General features: G+C 45.3%; 7 protein-coding genes across 7 annotated transcripts; 2 read left to right on the top strand and 5 right to left on the bottom strand.

The window, feature by feature from the left end:
* Positions 1–103: 103 nt before the first annotated feature.
* JR316_0013160 (uncharacterized protein) lies at positions 104–1094 on the bottom strand (the record flags this gene model as incomplete). The annotated part of the gene is made up of 3 exons (XM_047898772.1): positions 104–147; positions 210–681; positions 741–1094. 3 exons carry the CDS (start codon positions 1092–1094, stop codon positions 104–106), a joined length of 870 nt encoding a protein of 289 aa, XP_047742320.1.
* A 3348-nt stretch (positions 1095–4442) lies between these two features.
* JR316_0013159 (Adenylate-forming reductase Nps10) lies at positions 4443–6370 on the bottom strand (the record flags this gene model as incomplete). Its single annotated transcript, XM_047898771.1, has 11 exons — positions 4443–4478; positions 4537–4698; positions 4748–4848; positions 4899–4936; positions 5000–5082; positions 5131–5184; positions 5235–5366; positions 5424–5515; positions 5579–5647; positions 5760–6011; positions 6061–6370. The coding sequence occupies 11 exons, from the start codon at positions 6368–6370 to the stop codon at positions 4443–4445; spliced, it is 1329 nt and encodes a 442-aa protein (XP_047742319.1).
* A 4315-nt stretch (positions 6371–10685) lies between these two features.
* Positions 10686–12405, top strand: JR316_0013158 (carboxylate methylbutanoyltransferase mlcH; the record flags this gene model as incomplete). The annotated part of the gene is made up of 9 exons (XM_047898770.1): positions 10686–10733; positions 10786–10881; positions 11027–11224; positions 11372–11417; positions 11481–11556; positions 11622–11776; positions 11834–11917; positions 11983–12189; positions 12254–12405. 9 exons carry the CDS (start codon positions 10686–10688, stop codon positions 12403–12405), a joined length of 1062 nt encoding a protein of 353 aa, XP_047742318.1.
* A 193-nt stretch (positions 12406–12598) lies between these two features.
* Positions 12599–13975, bottom strand: JR316_0013157 (Pre-mRNA-splicing factor syf2; the record flags this gene model as incomplete). The annotated part of the gene is made up of 5 exons (XM_047898769.1): positions 12599–12667; positions 12724–12820; positions 12881–13160; positions 13231–13480; positions 13553–13975. 5 exons carry the CDS (start codon positions 13973–13975, stop codon positions 12599–12601), a joined length of 1119 nt encoding a protein of 372 aa, XP_047742317.1.
* Positions 13976–14850: 875 nt separating this feature from the next.
* JR316_0013156 (Regulator of nonsense transcripts 3A) lies at positions 14851–16651 on the top strand (the record flags this gene model as incomplete). Its single annotated transcript, XM_047898768.1, has 5 exons — positions 14851–15071; positions 15128–15237; positions 15294–15389; positions 15440–15514; positions 15561–16651. The coding sequence occupies 5 exons, from the start codon at positions 14851–14853 to the stop codon at positions 16649–16651; spliced, it is 1593 nt and encodes a 530-aa protein (XP_047742316.1).
* A 454-nt stretch (positions 16652–17105) lies between these two features.
* JR316_0013155 (uncharacterized protein) lies at positions 17106–18731 on the bottom strand (the record flags this gene model as incomplete). The annotated part of the gene is made up of 1 exon (XM_047898767.1): positions 17106–18731. One exon carries the CDS (start codon positions 18729–18731, stop codon positions 17106–17108), a length of 1626 nt encoding a protein of 541 aa, XP_047742315.1.
* A 381-nt stretch (positions 18732–19112) lies between these two features.
* On the bottom strand, positions 19113–20807 carry JR316_0013154 (uncharacterized protein; the record flags this gene model as incomplete). The annotated part of the gene is made up of 1 exon (XM_047898766.1): positions 19113–20807. One exon carries the CDS (start codon positions 20805–20807, stop codon positions 19113–19115), a length of 1695 nt encoding a protein of 564 aa, XP_047742314.1.
* Between the last annotated feature and the right edge of the window lie 720 nt (positions 20808–21527).

Here is a 21527-nt window from a genome sequence, read left to right as displayed (position 1 = left end):
CATTCCTATAGACCTGCTACGGGATACCCAGAAGCATCCCACCATTCAAAATAATCGTACACTACATCTTATATAGTACAGCCTTCCCATCCTTCATTCCTCCTCATAATGCCGTAACTGTAGCGATATTTCTGGAAACGTCCTTCACTAATCCATAGACAATAGAATTATTACAATGAACAATTTCAATCATAAATTAAAACACTTACAATCAAATCTTTCTACCGAGGACCCCTCGACCATTCGGATGGCTTCTACCTCCTTCCAAAAGCCATCAACAAAGTTGCTCTGGCGGACAACAATTGCGTCACTGACTCCGTGTCCTTGAAGATCTTCCAGCATGATCTTCCATGCGCTGTCTAGATCCTTTGAGGCCTCAAAAAGGCCGTCCTTATTTACACCAACGTGGGCGATATGCTTGAATGATTGGGGCGCGGGAGAGGAAATAAGCGAACGCGAAATAGACCCTGTGAGAGACTTCGATCTATTCGAGCCACTCAATTTGCCAGGGCTTCGCGACTTTCTAACAGGTTCTACGACGTGCGTTTGAAGAAGATTAGCCCATATGTGTCGAGCTTTGAGTGAGAATGACCCACGACCGCTAGAAAGCCTCCCCATCACTTTTCTTCCGAAGACAGACGCCTCGTCGTCATCGTTGAAGAGAAATCCATATGTTCGGGTCTATAAAACAGTGAGCTTTACGGATGCGTTGTTCAGAGCCTTGCACAGATGTGGCTTACCCTGCCCTGAAATACGTGGAAGAACGGGCGATCCACGGAATATTCAAAGTTTTCCGGAAACTTGAACATCCACACTGTCCTGCCCGTCTCGTCGTCTGCGAGCCTGAACCAGTGTCTCTCCGTCTCACTGATATCTTGGGTGACGGAATTTGGATCATCGACGTCCCTTCCGAATGTTAATGTTCCCTTCCAGCGGGAATATATCCACTGGCTATCCTTGACATTCAGTTTGGTATGGTAAACACGGGCACCAGCAACGGCCAAAACAGCATATGGACTGTGCTCAAGTCCTGTAACCATGCCGTTCCTTTCAACACCCCGTGCACCAGCTGCTGCGATGAAGGTGGAATCCATAGACAAGATGTCAAACGTGCCCTAGTCAGATAGTCGTTTTAGTAGGCGTGTAAGGGGAAATGATATCGCTGCCAGAAAGGTATGCAATACTGCAGGGCAAAGGTGGACGTGGGGATGAGATAAACTCAAGAACAGGAGGGTTGCAATGGGACGAATGTTATCCAAAAGGACCTCGGGTATGACCTCACCATCGTGTTAGAACCATACACGCGGTAGGTGCCCTGTATGCGACTTTTTAGCTCAAGTCAATATACTCAAGGCTGTTTCCAGGCATGCCGACAGATAAAGTCCACCTCGTTAGCTCGTGTCAGAAAGACCATATCTGTCGGTTCGATCACTCCTTTCTAGGAAGCATGCGTGTAGGGCATGACGCGCCTCAAGGCACTGCCGAAGAAGGGGTCCTAGTCACTGATGACCTCTGGCCATATCCCTTTCAGTCCAATTTGTTGAAGATGTTGATCATATTTGCAATGAAGCGACATGTTCGGCTAAAGCATTGTCGAGAAGATGACAATTGGATTTAAAGTTGATACTCAAACCGTACTTTATTATATATCTCAAAGATTCGGTTTGGGAGTTTCGGGAATCAAGGCAGCGTATATCAATGCCTCGAGTTTGGACCAGACCTTAAGTGCTTCCATGTCTGCAGTTGGAACAATTTGTATGCCAAATACCACGGCGATGCCACTTGTTGGGTCAATGAAATGGAATGTTCCCGCCCATCCACCCCCTATCCATGATGAAAGGGCATGTCAGGTATGAGGTACCACGTCTGAGCTCAGTTATGTCCACTTACAGAAAACGGACCCTGCCCTGCGTCGTCCTGGCCAGTCCTCGGTAGTAATTGCCATTGTTGTACCCCATTGCAAACTCGGTACCATGACTAGATCCGATATCGATTTGGAACCTTTATCAGTAAGTGCTGGAATAAACATTTGATGGACTGTCTCTTGTTTAAGAATAGGGCTTTCGACAGGTTGCCCAGCTGAAAGGCACGATTAGCGCCCACGTATCAAGGAGTGGGAAATTTAACCAGCGTACCATGGATTTGCAATAAATGACGGAGAAGTTTGAGATAATCTCTCATGGAGCTGTACATACCCACTCCTCCTAGGTGCAGTCGAACTGGGCGAATAAATAAAATAACAAGAAACACATGAACATCATCCAATACCTTTGGCGGGGTCCTGTTCGATTATGTTGAGTTGACCATTCCATGGGCTAAGTGTCCCGTCACGTTGGCGATAAGTGAGGTCAACCATGCGTTTACGCAATTTGTCTGTTAAATAAAAGGAGGTTTCCATTCCCAGTGGCTTGAATATGTGTTGTTTGCTGCGAAAAAGCGAGAAATTAGGAAAATGAAGATAACAGAGAGATAGTTTTTTCACCAAAACTCTTCCAAAGTACATCCTGAAACCTCTTCGACAATGAAACCCAGTGCATCAGAGCTCCATCCATATACGACTTGCGGAGAGTAAATGTATGATGAACGGAACAAAAAAGGAAATGACTTACAGTCGGTCCCGGGCTCAAACTTTAAAGGTAGAGCCGGAAGGTCTCCCTAGAGAATCAAAGCTAAGTTGTCATGAAGAGCTTCTTAGTAGTAAACGTACAATGAGTATGCTAAAAAAGTGAGAACGTGGATCAGATGCCGCATGCATTTCCTTCGAGAAATAGCCCTCTGACAACCCTGTTAAGTTGTCCCGAACTACAGGATAAAACAATCCACTGGAAAAATTAAGCAGATGTTGGACGGTCACCACTGTCTTCGCCGGCCGGAAAGTTGTATTTCGGGTGGAGGTTTTGTCGACTATAATGGGATTCCGGAATTCAGGGATGAAGTTACCGACAGGTGTATCCAACGAGATTGTCCCATTCTCAATCAACTTCAATACAGCTAGCTGATTCGGATAGTCAGTAATCCTAGTTATGAAGATTATTCGATTGATAACGCACCGCTGTAATCATTTTAGTTTGACTGCATATCCAAAAGATGCTATCAGGGGTGATTTCGCCACTTTCGATATCATCGACAATTCTCGAACCTCCTCCTTCGAAGAATATTTCCTCGTTAATATTGGACACCCCTAGGACAAACCCCGGGATTGTCTTCGATTGAAGCGTCTCTTTCTAGACCGTCGATCAAGCTCATGTTTCTTCAAACTGTACGGAACAGCGTACGATGTAGTTGGTAAGGGCCACCTTCCCCGTTGTAGATAGCGATGTCATGGTATAGAAAGTCGAGAACTTCGAAGTGATACTGAGTGAAGAAGTTTGTAGACCATTCTCCTGTGTGTAAAGCTCGGCTATTGAGTATCCCGGTCGTGGCGTCTGATTGGAGAGGTTTTCTCAGGTTTGTTTAGAGTTTTGTCTAAGAGCCGGAGGAATGCATGAGAGAAACCAATTCCAATTTCAGTATATACAAGGCAGGAAAAGAGAAGTGATGCAATACAGGGTAGTGCTTCATTAACAGGATGTTGGATGAGAAGGAAAGAATATTTGCCACGTCCTATCGGACATTGAATCGGACTCTCAATTTAAAAGCGGATCGTAAATACCGATAAAAATCGAAAACTGAGTTGACTTGAAATCAATTGTGAATTCTTTCAGTGCTATGTTTGTGGCTTGAACAGGAATTGGATAGTCTAAACAATTTTTTATTCCAGCTTTAAACGTACGTTGCCTCAGATTATTATCTTAGCATTCATTAACTGATCATCATGGTCATACGACGCCTCTTTATTCAAATTCTTGTCAATTACACCCGGCGTATATATCACTATTTTGATTTGTACATAAAGTTATGGTATGTAAATACCTCCCAGAAATATCGTTGTATGTGACGTTTAATCACAGCTCTACAAAATCAAAGAAGTAGATCCTCTATCTCAGCACTATAGGCTCTGATCACATCCTTACGTCGAGGCATTCCCTTGTCACCATAGATAAAGGGTCTTTGCGGCGACGCTATGATGATATTCTATAAAGGGAGGGACAATGAATACCACAATATACCGATAAATGCATATTCACTGACTCGTTTGTATATCCTAGCCGGGACGTGGACTACAGTATTGTACTTCTCGATAGTCGGCCTGAAGAAAGGTTACTTAGTAAGGTGAGCTGTGAATTTACAAGAGAAGTTATGACTTTCCATATGTCATTTTTGAATTCTCGGACAGAGTCGAGGGTGACGAGGTTTTCAATTGCAGGCTCGATAATTACTCCGATTACGGTCAAGTCCCCAACGCTGTGACAGAATAACACAGCTCCTGAGATGAGTGGGTCTGTCATCAAAATTCGAGCTATCGATATATGTATCGAGTGAGTTAGTGAGCCTAATAATCCTTAAAAAAACTTCTTACCCATAGCCACGACATTGACCTGAATATCGTTTTAATTTTGGTTGAGTGGATTGAGAATTTTTCAGAGTGCCACATACCTTCGGTCCATTGGCACCTATGGTCTCTTGATCCGATACGCGTGAAACGTATCTCCAAAGGCGTGGAATCGTCGGGTGGGGCTCCAAAATGTCACCTGTAGCATATGCAGGTAGATCATCCACAGTGCAATTCGATCTGGTAGCTCTGTGTGTCGGGCCAAACTATGTACAGTTAGTGATGTTTTGGCTATACTTGATGTATTTAAAGTACCTTTAGTACCAACTCTCCGACGCCGTCTTCGGAAACGTTGCGAAGTGAAGGATTAATAAGAGGATTGAATTCGAACCATTCCCAGTTCATTCCGGCGTGTTCTGAAATAATAATTAGAAGATTAGTACTGATCTGATAGACTGTTTCGTACTGTGTCTAAAGGCCCTGACAATTTGCCCGGCCTCGGAACTTTAAAAATTCATGCTTCAATAAGCATTTGTAAGGCGATAGTCTGTAACAATGTTTACTCACGAGCCGTAGAAAGAGATAAGATTCACTCCTTTCGCGGCCAGTTTGTCTCCAACCTCTTTAGACAGTGGAGCACCAGCAAACAACTAACAATAATGGTCAGTTTAAGTTCAGGAAGTCAACGCCCCACGTACAACGCCTTTGAGTTCGGATAACCTTTGAACCTTGTCGTCTTGCTCTGACCAGACCTGTTGGAAGAGTAAGCTGAGTCATTTATAAAAAGTAAAACTGTTCTGACCGCTAGGTATGGGAGGGGAAGGTATCCGAATGTGGATCCAGTGACTATCAGCGTATTCCAAACATTCTCTAAAGTAGGTTCTGGTTTACGGTTTAATGGTGGAAATCCTGCAGTAATAAGTCCGCTGCATGCCTATTCAATTACACGTCAGTACGTATCATATTACAGAATGAAACTCGAATAACTAACTCCAAGTAATGTTTGCATTAAAACCGATAATCCACCCATAGGAATAGAGCATGTCGACATGATCTCGCCACAGATTTCCCTATCTCCAAACCCTTTGGAAGACACACCACTGAGAAAGGACGCCCAGACACGACAATAGTTAAACGAATACGTACAAGGGCTCCACATGAGATTATAGATCATGCCATGAGTCCATCGATTCAGCTCTGGTAGTGCTGTAGAACCTATTGATTGACCGTAAGTTAGTTGCCAAAATTGTTATGGTGTGGTACAAGCCTGAAGAGTGAACAATCAAATATACGTCATCCAGTCGAGGCTCAACAAATTTAGGTGTACATGTCTCGCCCTCTCCGGAGATTTCAGACCAAGATGGGATGGTGGAAACGGTAACACCGTGCTTGAGTTTTTCCCGGACATTGGATAGTCGAGAAGCCAAAATTTCGTCGTCTGCATTCGTGAGAATGTGAGCTACGCCGCTCTCAACGATGAGGTGCTCGAGTGTAGCAGGGGATGCTTTATCCGAGAGCAGAATTACAGTGTAGCCGGCGCAAATAACGCCCATCGCAGTAAGCATATATGTCAAACTCTCTATTGATCAATCAGTAATATTGAGTAAACGTAGAAACCATGACATTACCAAGTGAGCAGTACATTCCAACAAGTGGCTTAGGGGCATTTTCCTTTTCTGGGCCTACAGCAGTGGACACTATGCCCGCTATACGATAAATGATTTTAACAGCTTCCCCCCATGTAACAGTGGTGATACTGTTATCCTTGGAGTTAGCACCTTTGCTGTAGACATAGAATGGATGTTGAGGACTATTCTGCAAATGCCAGTCAAATATGTTTGGAAGGTTCATGTAAGGGGCCATAGGAGGTGGCTTGAAGGTTTTGCTGGTGAGTCCCTGAGGGCAGGTAGGAATTGGCCAACGAAGGTCGCGAGTCATGCTGAAGAGGAAAGTTTTGCTAATGAGTGACTTGAGAGATTTTCAGCTCGCTTTTATATGCTTTAAAACTGGCAAAGCTACGTATCTTCCAGAAAGAATCCTGAGGCTCACAACCTGGAAACTGCGAACCCGATCATCGGTTCGAACCAAGTTAGGAAGACCCAACAGATATGTGTGGGACTTACACTGAACTATATCGCAGGATATCAATCCTGAGATATTGACGTTCCATGGGGACTATCGTCATAATGTACGTTAAACCGATTTCTGGCTAGTGATTGTTCAGCCTTTACTGTGACTTACTTTTGGGATGCTTTCTTCTTTTCATAGATTCTAGCTTCCTTAAAAGATTTTGAAACACAATTGGATCTTCCTTTTTGCGTGGTATAAAACAGCTTTGATACTTAACTTACTGTAATAAATCTCGTTTGCTCTTCACCGACGGGTTTTATCCCAATCGTTCTAATTCGCGCGTGTTCTATTTATAGATCTGCAATACGGGTACTGTCGGGTACTCAACATAACATCAAGTACCGTGTTAACCAGCTGTAAAATTAGTTGCCGATGAATTCGCATTTGGCAATTGTTGAGTCTACATTCCCTGTTTCAAGCTCTTTTTGCAGTTGAAAGGAGGTCCGGCTAAAATCCACACTACAAAATGTCATAACGTCATTACCATAACGTCGAAAACGTCCAAGTCCAGAACATTTAATCCTTTAGATGTATGAGTTACATTGCGCCTTACATTGGGCTGTACTGAGTATCTTTGTTTCAAGAATTTTTTCTGACCGCAAGGGGATTTTTTGACTGGGTAGCAGTGATAGATATTTTCAGAGTCTTAATTTCTCAGATCGGCGGTTCTTGCTAGTACGGCTCCGAGGGTAATTTCCAGTGTAGTCTACATATTTCCTCTTTCCGGGCACCTTTTCACTCTTTTTTCATAAGTGATAGACATAGCTACTGATATTGAAATGTTTTTCAACAAAACCCCATCATTTGTCTCAATTGGAAGTTGAGACTAGTGGAAATTATCTAAACACAAGTAGCTTATCATAAGGGAACAGTTTTCCTCGGTACTCCCTGAATTCCGCTTCATACTTGGCATTCACATAAAAACCGGACAATTCCACGGGCCTGATAATTTTTTTACCTCTTGCCATGGATTGATTGACGATCTCGCTTGTCCCTCTCCATAGGCAGATATCTCCATCCTGTAAAGAAAAAACACGCGGTACCTATGCATATTGTAGCGCTCTGTCGTCTTCTCGTAAAGACAAGTGAGCAACAATGGTCTTCCCGATTGTGCATACCCCTATTCCCTGAGGCGAATGTCTTTTAGGTGACGCGATGTTTTCGGGGAACACCGGAAAATTGCTCGAAGTTATGCACCATCCTTGTGGGTAAAGTTTAGCTACGTCGTAAACAATTGAATTATAGTGGTTACTAGAGGTACTAGTAAAACGGATTAGGCGCCATATATAGTGAACAAAAAATGGAACCCACCTCAAAATTTGTAGATTTTGAGCCCGTCCAGATATTAGTCGACCTCCTTGAATGCAAGAAAGTTTGGATATGGCTTGAAGAAGCGCCCACGGAACTGCTGGCTAAAGATTAGCGTCCTCACTGTGTTGTACGTAAGTCGTATATATCCAAGTAGAGGTGCACACGATACACTGAGGCATAACATCAACAGGCTAGGTGTTAAATATCATGAGTTTTCTGGTAGTCCGGTGTGTGGAACTAACGTTGGAAGAAAATAAGTATCACCTTAGTATCGTGTCCCGGTGGTAGGAATGTAAACCATACCTTCAATATTAGCTCCGGCGTACCGGGATCTCCGTCATGGGTCTAAACGCAGGATGGACAATTGAAATGAACGAAAACCACTCCCAGTTGCATTTAGCCATTCAATTGCCTTGGAGGCAGTTGAGATCAGATTGCCACACATGTCCCACTCCCTGTACCCTAAAGTCGCTCTCATATATCCCGACAGTGTCGGTACTACGTAGCACCATCAATTCTTAGTACGCCCAAGGCCCTCTGTATTATTCAGAAGGTTCAATAATTGACATCAAGCAGGTGAAACTGTGAGACCTGTGTAATCTTAACGCTATATCAATTCAATGGTCAAACATTGGGCAAGTCACCTGTGCTAGCCTGAAGAATGAACCAAGAGACAGAGGATTGGGGTCTCGATAGACTTTTCTGCGAAAAGCTGGGTCGAGGAAGATGTATATGATATGCCAATCTCGACTTTCAATTTTTTCTGTTTTCATGAGAAATTAAAATACACCGTTCAGAAGTAACCGACTTAAGGATGACCCGATATATCCTCTGGGAAATGAGAAATATTGGCCAGTGGCATCCCCGTCTGCATAATGGCAGCAACGCTTTGGGCACAAGTCAACGTACCTAGTGATGGTAATCCGCTCGTAATGGTTCACAAGCAAGAATTGATGATCAACATACAAAACACCTGCAGAACATATGAATCCGACGACAGCAAAGATATTCATTGTACCTCACAGAGATCTCGTGCTTTCCCAGAAAAAAACGACATGAACCTTGACGGAAGGCGGTGCATAGAACAGACGGGGCGAGCCAATGACCGCTACGACACCGGGCAGTGGGAGTAAAGCACCAGCGTAGAACGTCAACCGTATAGAAGCTGAACACAATGTCGAGTCAAGGTATCTTACGGGTTTAACTGTAGCCATGAGGTGCTGAAAATGCAGGAAGCGGTTGTTATTCTCCATCAATGACGTACAGCCGAGTAATGTAGTTGCCATTGCGCGTTTGGGGTAGTTTGAGGTTTTACCGAGTTTACCAGGACAGGTGGCGCCATGGCGAAACAGTCTTTACGTCATGAAGCGTCTTAGAAAAGAGAAATTCTGTACCGCCTGAATCACGTCAAAATGAGAATTCACCAACATATCCTTCCGGTCAATGGTTGCGCGCTGAGAATGTGACCATATGAGTTCGGTGTTTTTTTAAGGCCTGGCGTCGTGAAGAAAGAAAACATGGAAAAATATATGGCTGCTGAAACACTGGAGATGTCATTTGGGCGGGGAATCAACATGTTTTGGGTATTGAATCCATCCTTCTGATTACTGCATTGATCATATACGATAACCCGAGGAGTTTTAGCTCAAGCAGAAGGGCTTGCCAAAGGATGCTGGAATGAATATCGCAGTGGAGAATGCAGCGTAGCAGGTAGCGGGCAAAATCCCTGCGGATGAATCATCTCGAATGGAAGAGAATAACTATAAGCCGTAGATTTGAATGGGTGGCCGGATGCTTGGGGTAAGCAGCTTGCATAACAAAGGGCATAAAGCCTGCTGGTAGCCTAAACAGCGACGCTGAATAAGCGTGAAGACTGTCTTCCTAAGAGGCTCGGCTGAGCAATTGTAGCCCGAGGAAATGTTTGAGAGATATAGAAAAGAGATCGTAGTGTTCTGAAGGTATGTCCCAGCCAATATAGGGTAAAAGTATACAAGAAAATGCGAACCATGCAACTCACAAATTTGCGGCCCATGGCGCTCCCACTGCTCCAAGATGTCCGAGGAAATATCGCCCACGTATCATTTCAAAATTCTGATTTTAAGGTTCATTTTATCTTGTAAAATTTGCCTTCGAATTATGGTCAGAAGAAGTCAGCAAAGGAAGCAGTTAGCAAGAAGAACAGGAGGCGTTGGGCAACAACGGAATGGAAAGGAGCACCGGAATAGGCCGCCAATGAATTTAGAACTCCACTTCAATATCCCGGCTGTTTCCTCAACGAGCAATCGATTCGGGTTGATTCAGGTCAAGTATTTTGAGTGCTTCGTCCCGGCTCGACTCAGTTTTCAAAAAACCTGAACTGGAATCCAAACTTTACACCTCCTGCGGCTTATTTCTACGGCCAATCAGTAAACTGTTAAGTTCATGGAGCGATCTTCTATGAAAGATTTAAACACACTTTCAGTTATTTAGGTAGTGCTTGCAGTATTTGCTCCAAATTATCTTTCTGATTCAGTATCACAACAGCACTGTCGAACAAATTTCACGTAGCAACTCATTGAATCTGTAGCAAGCGATGAGCCCTGTAACGTTTGCAACAAACCTACGCATTGCATCAACATTGTTCCAACAAGTCAGCTAAAATAGACCGCATAGCTTGAAGTAATTTGGGAACCTTGTCAGTAGTTAGCTTGTTTCTCGTACATAGAAATAGCTAATGTTGGCTTTCTGATGGCAGCTGTGTGAAGTAGCTACCAGTCTATTAAATGGTACTCTATCATTTTAACCTTTTCCCCTCTCGTTTGCATTTGATAAGATGGTTCATTTATCCGTCGAGGGCGAGGAGTCCCTAAACAAACTGGCGGTGTGCTTCGTTAATTAAAATACTGATAGCTCTCTTAACATGTATATCTTAGGATCAAGTTGTACTGGAGAAAAATATCCCTGGATTTCTTTTCGGAGTAACCTCTGTGGATCAAGAGCTGTATTTAAAAACTTGGGGATATAACGTCGTCAACGAAGAAAATAGCGGGAGAATATAAGAGGATAGTGTATTTTGGATGTGTAGTCAAACCAAGTTGATAGTTCACGTATGTCCATCCATATTTATCAGAGTTACTTGCAACCCTCAGTGATCAACTTTCTTTCGCCGTTCAGATTGCCGCCCTCCAACTTCTCGAACAAGAAAAAATAACCCTCGAGACCCCAGTATCTGACTATCTACCCGAATTCTCCGACCTTGTCATCATTGAGAACCAAATGGCTGAAGTTTTGACGTATAAACCAACGAAGACCGTCATGCGTTATAAGCATCTCCTGGATTATACCTGTGGACTCTACTACCCATCCAAAGAAGTCCGACCCGATCTCCTAAACGCGGCTTACATCGCATGATTTAGATGACCCGGTTTCTCGATTCATATCTATTATCAAGGTCAGAGCTTGCTTGAATGTGTACCCAAGTCTTCCGTTTATATCCAAAATGATTTTAATTGTGCGTAGGGAGACCTACCAGGCATTCCTGTTCTATTCGAACCCGGAGAGAATTGTAATTTAATGTCCCAGAAAACTGACGCTATTTCCTGTTTGCTGAGCATCATTGTTCCCGCAGGGGCCAATGGTTGGGGATCTGATATCCTCGGTTTCATGATCGAGAAAATAACTGGGCAAACCTTGGAGAAATACTTGTACGTTATGCCTGAGGTGGCATCATTTACAAGATCACGTTCTGACAGCAATATGTCATGTCCAGACAAGACAACGTATTCAAGCCTCTCGACATAACTGCATCATTCTATCTCACACCTGAAATCAAAGAGAAACTGGTGGATCTTACATACCGACGTGGCGGACAGTTTGAACGGTGGAACAACCAGTCGAGGATAATCGAACAAGATCCATCCAAAGGTATCGCTTCTTCCAGAGAAATGATTCAACACTGACGTTCATGAATCCACGCCACAGTGGCTTGCCATATGGGAGGAGACGGTTTATACGCCTCACTAAAAGGTTACTTGAACCTCCTGCGCCATTTACTCCGGATCAAATGTGCGTGAACAATCCACCCTCCGAATCAATCACCTACAACCTCTGATGTGACTTTTGCTAAAAAGCGGGAAAGATAACAAACGGGATCATAAGCGCCGAGAGTGTACAATCAATCTTCGAACCATCCCTGCACGAAACCGCGTCTAACATGCTCAGCCGCCTCTTGATGTTAGATCCTTCCATGCCCAGGGACGCGGTTGCGCAGTGGGGAACCGCCATCGGTGTGACGGCCACCGATTGGCCTGGCAGAAGAAAGAAAGGTTCAGGGTTTTGTACGTGCTTGTCTTCTTTATGTATCTTTCAAGTCAACTTGATTTCTCATTTTTGGTGGGGTAGGGTGGGGGTGGGCGCATACCTTTTTCCATATTGACCCATCTACGGGTATAGCTACAGTGTTTGGGACACAGGTAATTCCAATGCCAGATAGAGACGTATTTAAGATTTTTGCAAGGTTCGAGGAGACCTTGTATGCGGGTTTGGCGGAGTGATATGGAAGAATGAAGAAATTGGATCCGGATAGTCTTCATCGGGTGCATGTCTTCATGTACAGTATTACAGAACGTTAAATTAGTGATACAATGAGAAAATGTGCGCTGATATGCAGAGTTGTGAAAAAGTAGGCGACTGTAGAACCCCTCGGGAAATTGAGTGAATGCCATCCAGAGGCCGAAGGGGGCGCATTTAAAGGGCAGTTCCACGTTCGAAACTTGCACGAATCTCGGAGGTGTATTTGTCGTAGTAACGAGCAATCTTGAAAAAGATACGTTAGGTATTCGATAAGAGGGTTACGTTTATAAAGTACACACCTTTTTGTTGAATACACGATTGTGCTCGTTGATATATGTGATATCGCCCTCCTCCTCGTTGAGACGCTTGCGGGAAAACTTGCCCTTCTTGTCGATACTTGATGCGAAGAATAAAGTTAAACCCCAAAACAAAAGAAACAGTAACGGCAGTACACACTCTTTGTTGATTTTGCTAACCACTCTGTCAATAGCATCCTCTGAAGGCTTGTTATCGCCATAGATGAGAGTATTGGCATCCCTGTACAAGTTCTCCGCAGCCAGTCTTTGTTCCTGGCTGATAGCCACCTCGGATGATGATCCCGAGCTTGGATCAAAGCCTACGAGAGCACCTGCATTCTGGCCCATAGCAATAGCCTTCTGTTGGTTGTAGGCAACAAGGTCGGGCTTAATATGGTCCAAATCTTTCTTATACCGTCTTCGAGCAGCATGGGCGTCATCTTATAGGAAAAAGACCGCATCACCGCATTAGGGCATGTACTAGAGCACCAGTAAATGTCAAGGACGTACCATGAAACTCGAAGTCTGCTCTCCGCTTTTTGCGGGCTAGCTTCTTTTCCCATTCGTCATTCTCTTCAATAGTGTATTCCCAGTTCTTCTGTCGTTCCACATCCTCGCCTCTTTCCTCCGCATCAGCCTTCAAACGCAATGTTTCTGCTAGCTTCCTCTGCCTTTCTAGTCGTGCGGCTTCACGAGCAGTTACTTTGGCTTTTGCTGATTCTTCTACAAGTGCCGTGCGGTTGGCTTTCGATGAAGCAGCCTACGGTGGGAAGAAACATAATCAACGATTCGTCGCCGCACGAGAAAGTGAGAGAAACGTTATAAGACACACCATCTTTTTCCGCAGTTGATCCAGCTTGGCTTTCCGTTCTTCAAGCGTCATTTTCTTCTTCTCTACCTTTTCCTCTACTTCTGGCTCCGCAGGTGTTACATCCCCGGATTTGCTTGAACCAGCAGCATTGCTCTCCTCCGCATCACCCATTGTCATATCCTCCACAAACTCTTCAGCAGCTTCCGCAACATCCACAACCTTTTCCTTGATAGCTTCTACTGCATGTGCCACAACTTGCTCCGAAGTCTCAACGAGCGAAGCAGCTGTGTCGGCGAGTGATGTTGATGTGGATGGTTCGGGTTCGGGTTGGTCTGTTTGCATCGCATCGTCGTCCACGGGGGTTTCTGTTTCCACAGGGGGTGTGGTATCTTCTACAACCTTCTTTGTGGAGGCCTTTTTGCCCTTCTTTGATTTCGGCGGCATAGTAGTCGGATGAGTGTATCTCGTAGAGAATGACTGACGCTGGCACTCTTTGCTCATTGTTCGTATTAGGTAAGATAACATATTCTCACGATCAATAAATGCAGTTGATTGAAAATATTCAAATGAAATGTTCAATGACTTCACTGAATTCACCGATGAAACTGTTCTGTGCTGTTGTGAAGAACCAAGTTACCAAGTACAAGCAAGGAAGTCCAAACTAGACTTGGAAACATTGGGCAGACAGGATTTGCGCCAATACACAAGTAGGGGGTAATAAATTTGGACGACGTAGGAATATTTGCATTGCAATGTAAAGTGTACACAAGTCTACTCTGTTCGTAATCAGCCATGTAGAGCGGCGGTTGACTCTCTGTGTGCAATGCACGTCGTTTCGCAGAATCGAGGGGAAAGTGACTCTGTGGTCGAGACAGAGACAAGCGGAGTACATCATAACGAAGAAACCATAAACACAATTGCCGTGGTATATCTGTGGCAAAGATGAAGTTAGAACAACGAAAAAGCATATACAAAGATAAAGATAAGTGGTGTCAGCATTGCAGAATGGGATCAGCAGTGGGATAAATCCCTAAGACTGTTGAGCTTGATAATGTGATTTTGTATTCATCGTTCTCATGGAGGTAGAAAAGAAAAGATCATAGGAAAGAAGTAGACACTCACCACGTAAAAAGAAAGCAACGCGTCGATGACAGGACAACGAAGAACAGCCGTGAAAATTGGCTTTTAAATGAGAATGTCATTTCAAACTCAGACTCGGTCACATGTCTCGCCGGAGTGCCGTCTCAGGACCCGCCAGTGAACCAATGAGGGATTGATTACATCCGTTCTCCTCAACGCACTCGACAGCGACCAAGCTCATGTCCGCGGCCCCCACGCCCGCCAAGTCTTCAAAACCGAAGAAGGAAAAGGATAAAGAACGCAAAGGCTCGCTTCCTCTAGCATCTGAGCGTCTCAAGACCGTAGTTCGACGATTGCCGCCCAATCTTCCCGAAGATGTTTTCTGGCAAAGCGTGCAGCCCTGGGTCACTGAGGATACAGCCAGCTGGAAGATATATTATCCAGGGAAACTGCGTAAAAAGTGCGCTGACTCCCTTACTTTGATTGTCGTATCGGCTGGTTTTGATATCTGGACAGATTAAACAAGGAGAACGTGCCATCTCGCGCATATATTGCATTCAGAACGGAGGATCAGCTGGCTCTTTTCAGCAAAGAGTACGACGGTCATGTATTCAGAGATAAAGCCGGTAACAGCATCTACTTATTCATCTCCAGGAGATCTATATACTCAGATAATTTCTAGGGAACGAGTCACAAGCCGTGGTGGAATTTGCGCCATACCCCAAAATACCTTCTGATAAGCGGAAGCCAGACAATCGTAATGCGACTATTGAGAAAGGTATATCTTCAAACCCTCGCTTTATATCACGTTTAACCGTGGTTGCATAGACGAAGATTACATATCATTCCTCGAATCTCTCAAAGCATCTGAGAACCAGGAACCTGTATCGTTGGAATCGCTTAGTAGGCAACTCACCTCCTTTATGCGCATATGCTCATCGCTCTCTAGTTGCTTCCTCTCAGCCACCCCCTCCACCGAAAACAACACCCCTTCTGGAAGCCCTCAAAGCAGAGAAGAGCGCCAACAGGGATAAAGAAGCTATACTACGCAACCACGCCCACTACCAGAATATCCTCTCCAGGAAAGAGGAAAAGAAGAAAACAAATGCGGCACCTCCACCTAGCAAGCCTTCTGAATCTGCGCCAGCAGCTTCAGCTTCAACGAAGAAGGGTTCCAAGAAGGGCGCAGGTCCATCTGGAAACGCAGAGTCCAAAGCGTCCAAAGCGTCTGGTCAAGGGAAGAATGCTCCAAATGCAAACAACGCAAGCAGCAATACCCCTGCTGCAGGGCAGTCCACAGCGAAACCGGCCAAACCACCACGCGCACCGCGGCCCCCTCCTGCCGCCAAGCAGGAAAAGGAGAGCCGTGCTCCACCCACCATCGCTGTCCCGCCCTCTGCCTCTGCTGACACCAACCAGACAGCCTCGCCAGCAACACCTACCACCACCGCCACCACTGCTCCTCCCCGGCGCACACGTCCTGTCCTTGGTCTAGGGTCCCGCCAATTTGAGGCTGCATTGAGCGGAGTGGCCGGGCTCGCTGTGGCCGCTACCGAAAGGAAGAAACGCGAGAAGGAAAGAGAGAAAGATAAAGATAAAGAAACGAAAGAAGGAGGATCAAGCGCCGGTGCTTCAGCGGCGCCTACATTTGCTAGGATAGACGGTTCGGATAATGAAAAACCATCTCCATCACCAACACCAACACCGGCACCTCCGCATTCTCCAAGGAAATCGCGACGTGGTCGTGGTGGCGGAGGAGGGGGAGGTGGTGCTAGTGGAGAAGCACCTCAAGTTAAAGTGCCCAGCATTTTGCAACGTGCAGATGTTCCTCCTGTTGTACGGAAAGAAGGGCCTGCGGGAGTTGTTGTATTGCCAGAAGTTCCAGCTGGACCATCCACTTCCGGTGGAAGTGCATCACGCGGCGGCGGACGTCGTGGTCGTGGAGGCGGAAGAGGTCGCGGCGGCGGCGGTGGCGGAGGTGGTGGGGGTGGTGGTGGTGGTGGTGGTGGTGGTGGCGGTAATGCTCCCAAAGGAGGGTAACACATTACAAACATGAACGTCTCTCAAGATTACTGAACCAGGTATTTCAATACCTGTTTACTGTCGTCGGTCATTTTTGTCTGACCTTCCACCGTGAGGTAGTTTTCAGTAATTCGACATCGATCGACCGTCCCGGCCACGCCTATGCCTTCATCTCAAGAAGCGAGCAAGCAGCTTGCACTCTCTCGTCATATTTTCGAACTGAAGGGCTCGTGCAAGTCAGAAGCACGTCAGCTATAACAACCAAGATTGATGCAGGATTTTTTTTTCTGCATGTTCAATTTATCTCACTGTACCGTTGTCGAATGTATTCGCAGTCATTGTAGTATGCGGTCACAGTGCTTAACCCATTCATGCACTTTGGTGCCCAATCATATTGCGGTCTATTGTGAGTCATAAAAGTGATCGATCAAGCTTCAAGGCCTATTATTTTACATTTACTGTCCCCTTTATATTACTGTTCATTGAGCGGCCATGGTAGCAGGTTCCTGTTTGACCGCCGGTGACGAACTTCGAGGTTTAATTTGGCGTCTTTAAGGGATTTAAGCTGAGGTATTAAGGTCGGGTCAATGCATGACGCTGGTATGGGACCTTCAGGATCCTGATAGCTACCAAAAACAAGAACGACGAAAGATGTCAGAGGGCGTCGTGCAGGGTTAGTGAGTTCTCCAAGAGGACCAAATACGAGTGGTAAGTTGGTCCATGAGGTGTTTCTTGCACGAGCGTGGCATGAAATCATCCGTAAATTTGGAAGAAAATGAGCTGGGTTCGTGGTGGCAGTTTTGCACAGATGCGCGAAAAGTCCATCCTCCTGCCCAAACGATAGGAATGTTCCCTCGATGGTTAGGGACTGTAAAGATGGTACACTGTGTAGAATGTGGATAAGTTTATCCTTTAACGCCATAATATATATGGTTAGATGTGTCAAACAAGGCGAGCGCTCTAATGAAGCTTTGAAGCTATCGATTCCCGCTTGGGTGGTTAGCATGTTTAATTTCATATGCCACATTTGGGCTGCAGGTAAGTCGAATGACATGAGCTTCGGCTCCCCACGACACTGATATGTGAATTCCTTAACGTTCGAATTAGTGATAGAAATTCCTTGCAACACTTCGTCGCCGGCTGGCGTCGTTTGGCTCGGGATTATGATTTCGAGGTATTGCAAGTTCGAAGCTTGCCGTATTCCGTGTTGGAGTACCCTAGGGAAGTCGGTTGACACTAGCCGTGTGACGGCGCTCCAGTCGACGTTGAACATATTGTCTGTGGTGTTCTCTAGTTCATGAGATATTTTCGAAAGGTTTAGGTATAGATTTTGCGGTGTTGCATGGTTCAGCTGCCATTTGCAATCTCGGAACCACTGTTGGGGATATAGGGAAACCGTGCGAAGGAGCGGTGTGCCGTTGGGTGCTCGCAACCTCTTGAGAAACGCAGCGGAAACAGTGAAATATAAATCCTGCCATCGCGAAGAATATTGGTTGATGATGTCTAGGATCGGAGTTTCCGCGAACGCGTCATTCTCATCATGGGGCCCGGGATAGAGAGCGTTCCTGTTGTATTTTGTGCATATTTTAAGAGGAAGGTCGCCTGAGCGACTAAGCCACTCCCTTAGCAGTTGTGCCTGTAGTGGGACATCATTGTTCTGGTCGATTGTAATAAACACCTTATTCCAAAGGTTTGGAGTCGACAAAGCAATGCTACGCCAAGCCTTGCAAACAGCTGCCAAAGTATAAGGCGCGCGTATATCAATTTTGACGCCCGAAGATGACATCCCATCCTCTATATTGTCATCAATACAGCACTGGAAGATTGAAGACAGTAACTCGGGAGCCAAGCGTTGGTTTATAAGGCTGTGTGCTTGGTTCATTTCTTCGCGGAGGTCGCGATGGAGGTTGAGCAGCTGCAAAAGTGCTGCTTGCGCATCGAGAATTTTAGCCTCCAGTGAGATCATCGCTCTACATGCATTACATGTATTTCCATCGTGGGTTCTGCACGGCTGGTTCTGCAGTGCGTGTAAATCCTGCGCATTGGGCGGTAACGGCTCTGTCCCGCGGCCACTGCAGTGTTTGCATGAAGTAAGCATGATTTTGACGAGTGTTTTACAAAGAGGGGCCAAAGATGGTGTCGTGCAAATAAATCTCCTCAAGTACGGGCTGTAAGAATTGTTATGGGCAGATAACGGTCAAAGTCAGAGTAGAAGCAGGAGCGTCGTTATACTATCGTTATCAGTAAGTTTGTGAACTGAAGTCACGGGTGGTACTTGATCGATGTTCTTCGGTATTACTAATCGGCCGAGCATTAACTTGAACTTGTATTTTTAAGTTCCTCGCTCGCCACGTTCTCGAAGCCTATTATGATGGCAAGATGCGTTACAAGGTTGGTACAAATAAATTAGTACAATACGATGCATACATATTTTAATAGCTAGTATCATTATTTTCTTTCATAGATGTTCGCTTTAGGTTCAGGAAGCCATGCTTTCCACCTGTTCAATAAGCGCCCATGGCAGCAAGTTCTTATTAGAGTCGAGACGAGCTTCGAGATGTAGATTGGCCGTTTTTAGGGATCGAAGGTAAGGAGTCATGGTCCTGACTTCATTGGGACTTGGACCTATATCCTCATCGCGGAGGTTACTGCTCCGGTTAGACACAACGTACACGACAGATGTAAGCGGCCGTCGTCCTGGGTCGTTAATCTCTTCAAGGCGGCCAAAAACCATGAGTAGGTCTGTCCAATGGATAGTTTTTAGTCCAAGAGTACATGATATCTCCCGTAATTTTGGAAGAAATTGGTTGGGATTGGCGACAGCGGTATTGCGCAGCTGCTTTGGAAGATTAAATTCTAAATTCGAATGGTGGATGTAGTTGAGAGTCAGAAATTCTAAAGAAGGCGCAGCATGTAATATATGGACAAGGTCGATATCGCCATCGGCGTACATTCCGATATTCAGGGTTAGCCATGTCAGACAGGGTGAGTGGCCCAGTGAGCTTATTAATTTTGCGATCCCGCTTGGCTCGTCGATTGGTGCGTTTGTTATATCAATGTGAACCTTTACCGCAGCAGGAAAGTCGAACGTCATAAAATGATTGGGGTGGTTGGATAGACAACGGTATTTGAATTGCTGGATATTGGAATGACTGAGCAAAGGCTCCTCGAATCGTAATGGGTCATGAGGGTACGGTGCATCGTCTCCTGTAGTATCAGGTTCTATATAACTGGAAGGGTTTGTGATCTCGAGAGATCGCAGGTTTTCAGCGTTCATCGCGAATTCAATCATGATCGGCATATTGGTTTCTATGTGCAGTTCCGTTATCATGTCCCAATCAACGTTGAATGAATAATGACCCAAATGCAAGATCTGTGCATCGTACATATATCGAAGATCCAGGAATAGGTTCCGCGGCGTAGTATGGGGCATCTGCCATTTGACGTTTTTATAATCCACGCAGGGTCTCAGAAGAAGCGTCCGTAGAAGAGGTGTCCCGCTATGTGCATGCAAGCTATCGAGACATTCGGCTGGAAGACAGAGGTATAAATCTTCCCATCGCGAAGAGTACCGACTGATGATATCCATTTGCGGAATCTCCTCCTTCGACGTTCTTTGCCTATACGTTCTTTGCCTACTGTGCTTTACGATACAATCTGCATATATTCTCAGAGGTAGATCGCCTGTCCGACTGAGCCATTTCTCTAAGAGTTCGGATTGCAATGCGTTTTTCTCGGAGTTGAAACGCAAGTAGACCTGGTTCCACAGGCGTGGTGTTGACCAAGCAATGCTGCGCCATGTTCTACAGACAGATCCTAGAATATATGGCATGCACGTTTCAACCCGACGTGGCGTAGATAAATGCTGCAACATGTTGTCCTCCATATTGTTTGGAATACAGAATCGGAAGATCGATGACAATATTTCTGGGGGGATGCGTTGATGTATTGAGCTGTGGGACATGTTCATCTCTTCGCGCGCTGTGCGATGGCGCTCTATGAGACGCAATAGTGCAGCCTGTGCGTCGAGGATCTCCGCTTCGATGGTTATTATCGATCTGCAAGCGTCGCATGAAGTACCGGTCAGTGTGGTGCATGGCTGGTCGGAAAGGGTGTGCAATTCGTGAGGTGGGTCGGTTGCATGGCCATAACAGTTTTTACACCCAGTAAGCATTGGTCGATGTGTTGCTAGCCGAAAGCTGATTTTGTTAAATTGTACTGCAGGCGATGGGATACCATTGCGTAAGTATTTAATTCAATGGAAAATTGGAGGGCAATGTTAACTTGAGAGAAGAATTTTACCTGTATGGACTGTACACGACAAGGTGGAAAATCAAATACCGCAAAGTAAGATGTTGCTGGTACTACGTGGCAAGAGCAAGCAGGTCTGCCGCTTTCCCCTCGATTTCTGTCCCAAATTTCCGTACAGGCGTACATTTCGACTAATTATTGAGGGAAATCCCTTTAATTTCCTGGCCCACTATGCAGATTTGGCCTGATTCTGGATGGAAGCGGTAAAAACGTCTCCCAAAAAGTTAACTCGTCAATCCCATCTACACACTCACAAGTCCAGACATAGAGTAAGAAATTTTTACTGACTGCAAGCATTGCCCCCTAACTTTTATATTATAACTACGTCAATCAATCATTGTTGCAATATCGCATATTCTATAGTTACCAATGTGCTCCCATTGATGACGTCAAAACCATCAGACACTCGTGGTGCTGAACAAATGCTAAAAATTGATTACTTTGTAAGGCTGAAATGCATACAGGCCATGATACTGCTTAGCTGGCCAGCATCGAGTTTCATCATGGTTCTTCCATTGACAAATGGAAGCTCGTTCAATTCCATTGAGAACGAAGAAACCGCCGAAGGCTCCGGAGTGAATCG

This window comes from Psilocybe cubensis, chromosome 13, assembly GCF_017499595.1.
Source record: "Psilocybe cubensis strain MGC-MH-2018 chromosome 13, whole genome shotgun sequence".
Classification (NCBI taxonomy): domain Eukaryota; kingdom Fungi; phylum Basidiomycota; class Agaricomycetes; order Agaricales; family Agrocybaceae; genus Psilocybe; species Psilocybe cubensis.
Note: the sequence above shows the minus strand (reverse complement) of the source record. Positions and strands in the feature narration are given on the sequence as shown.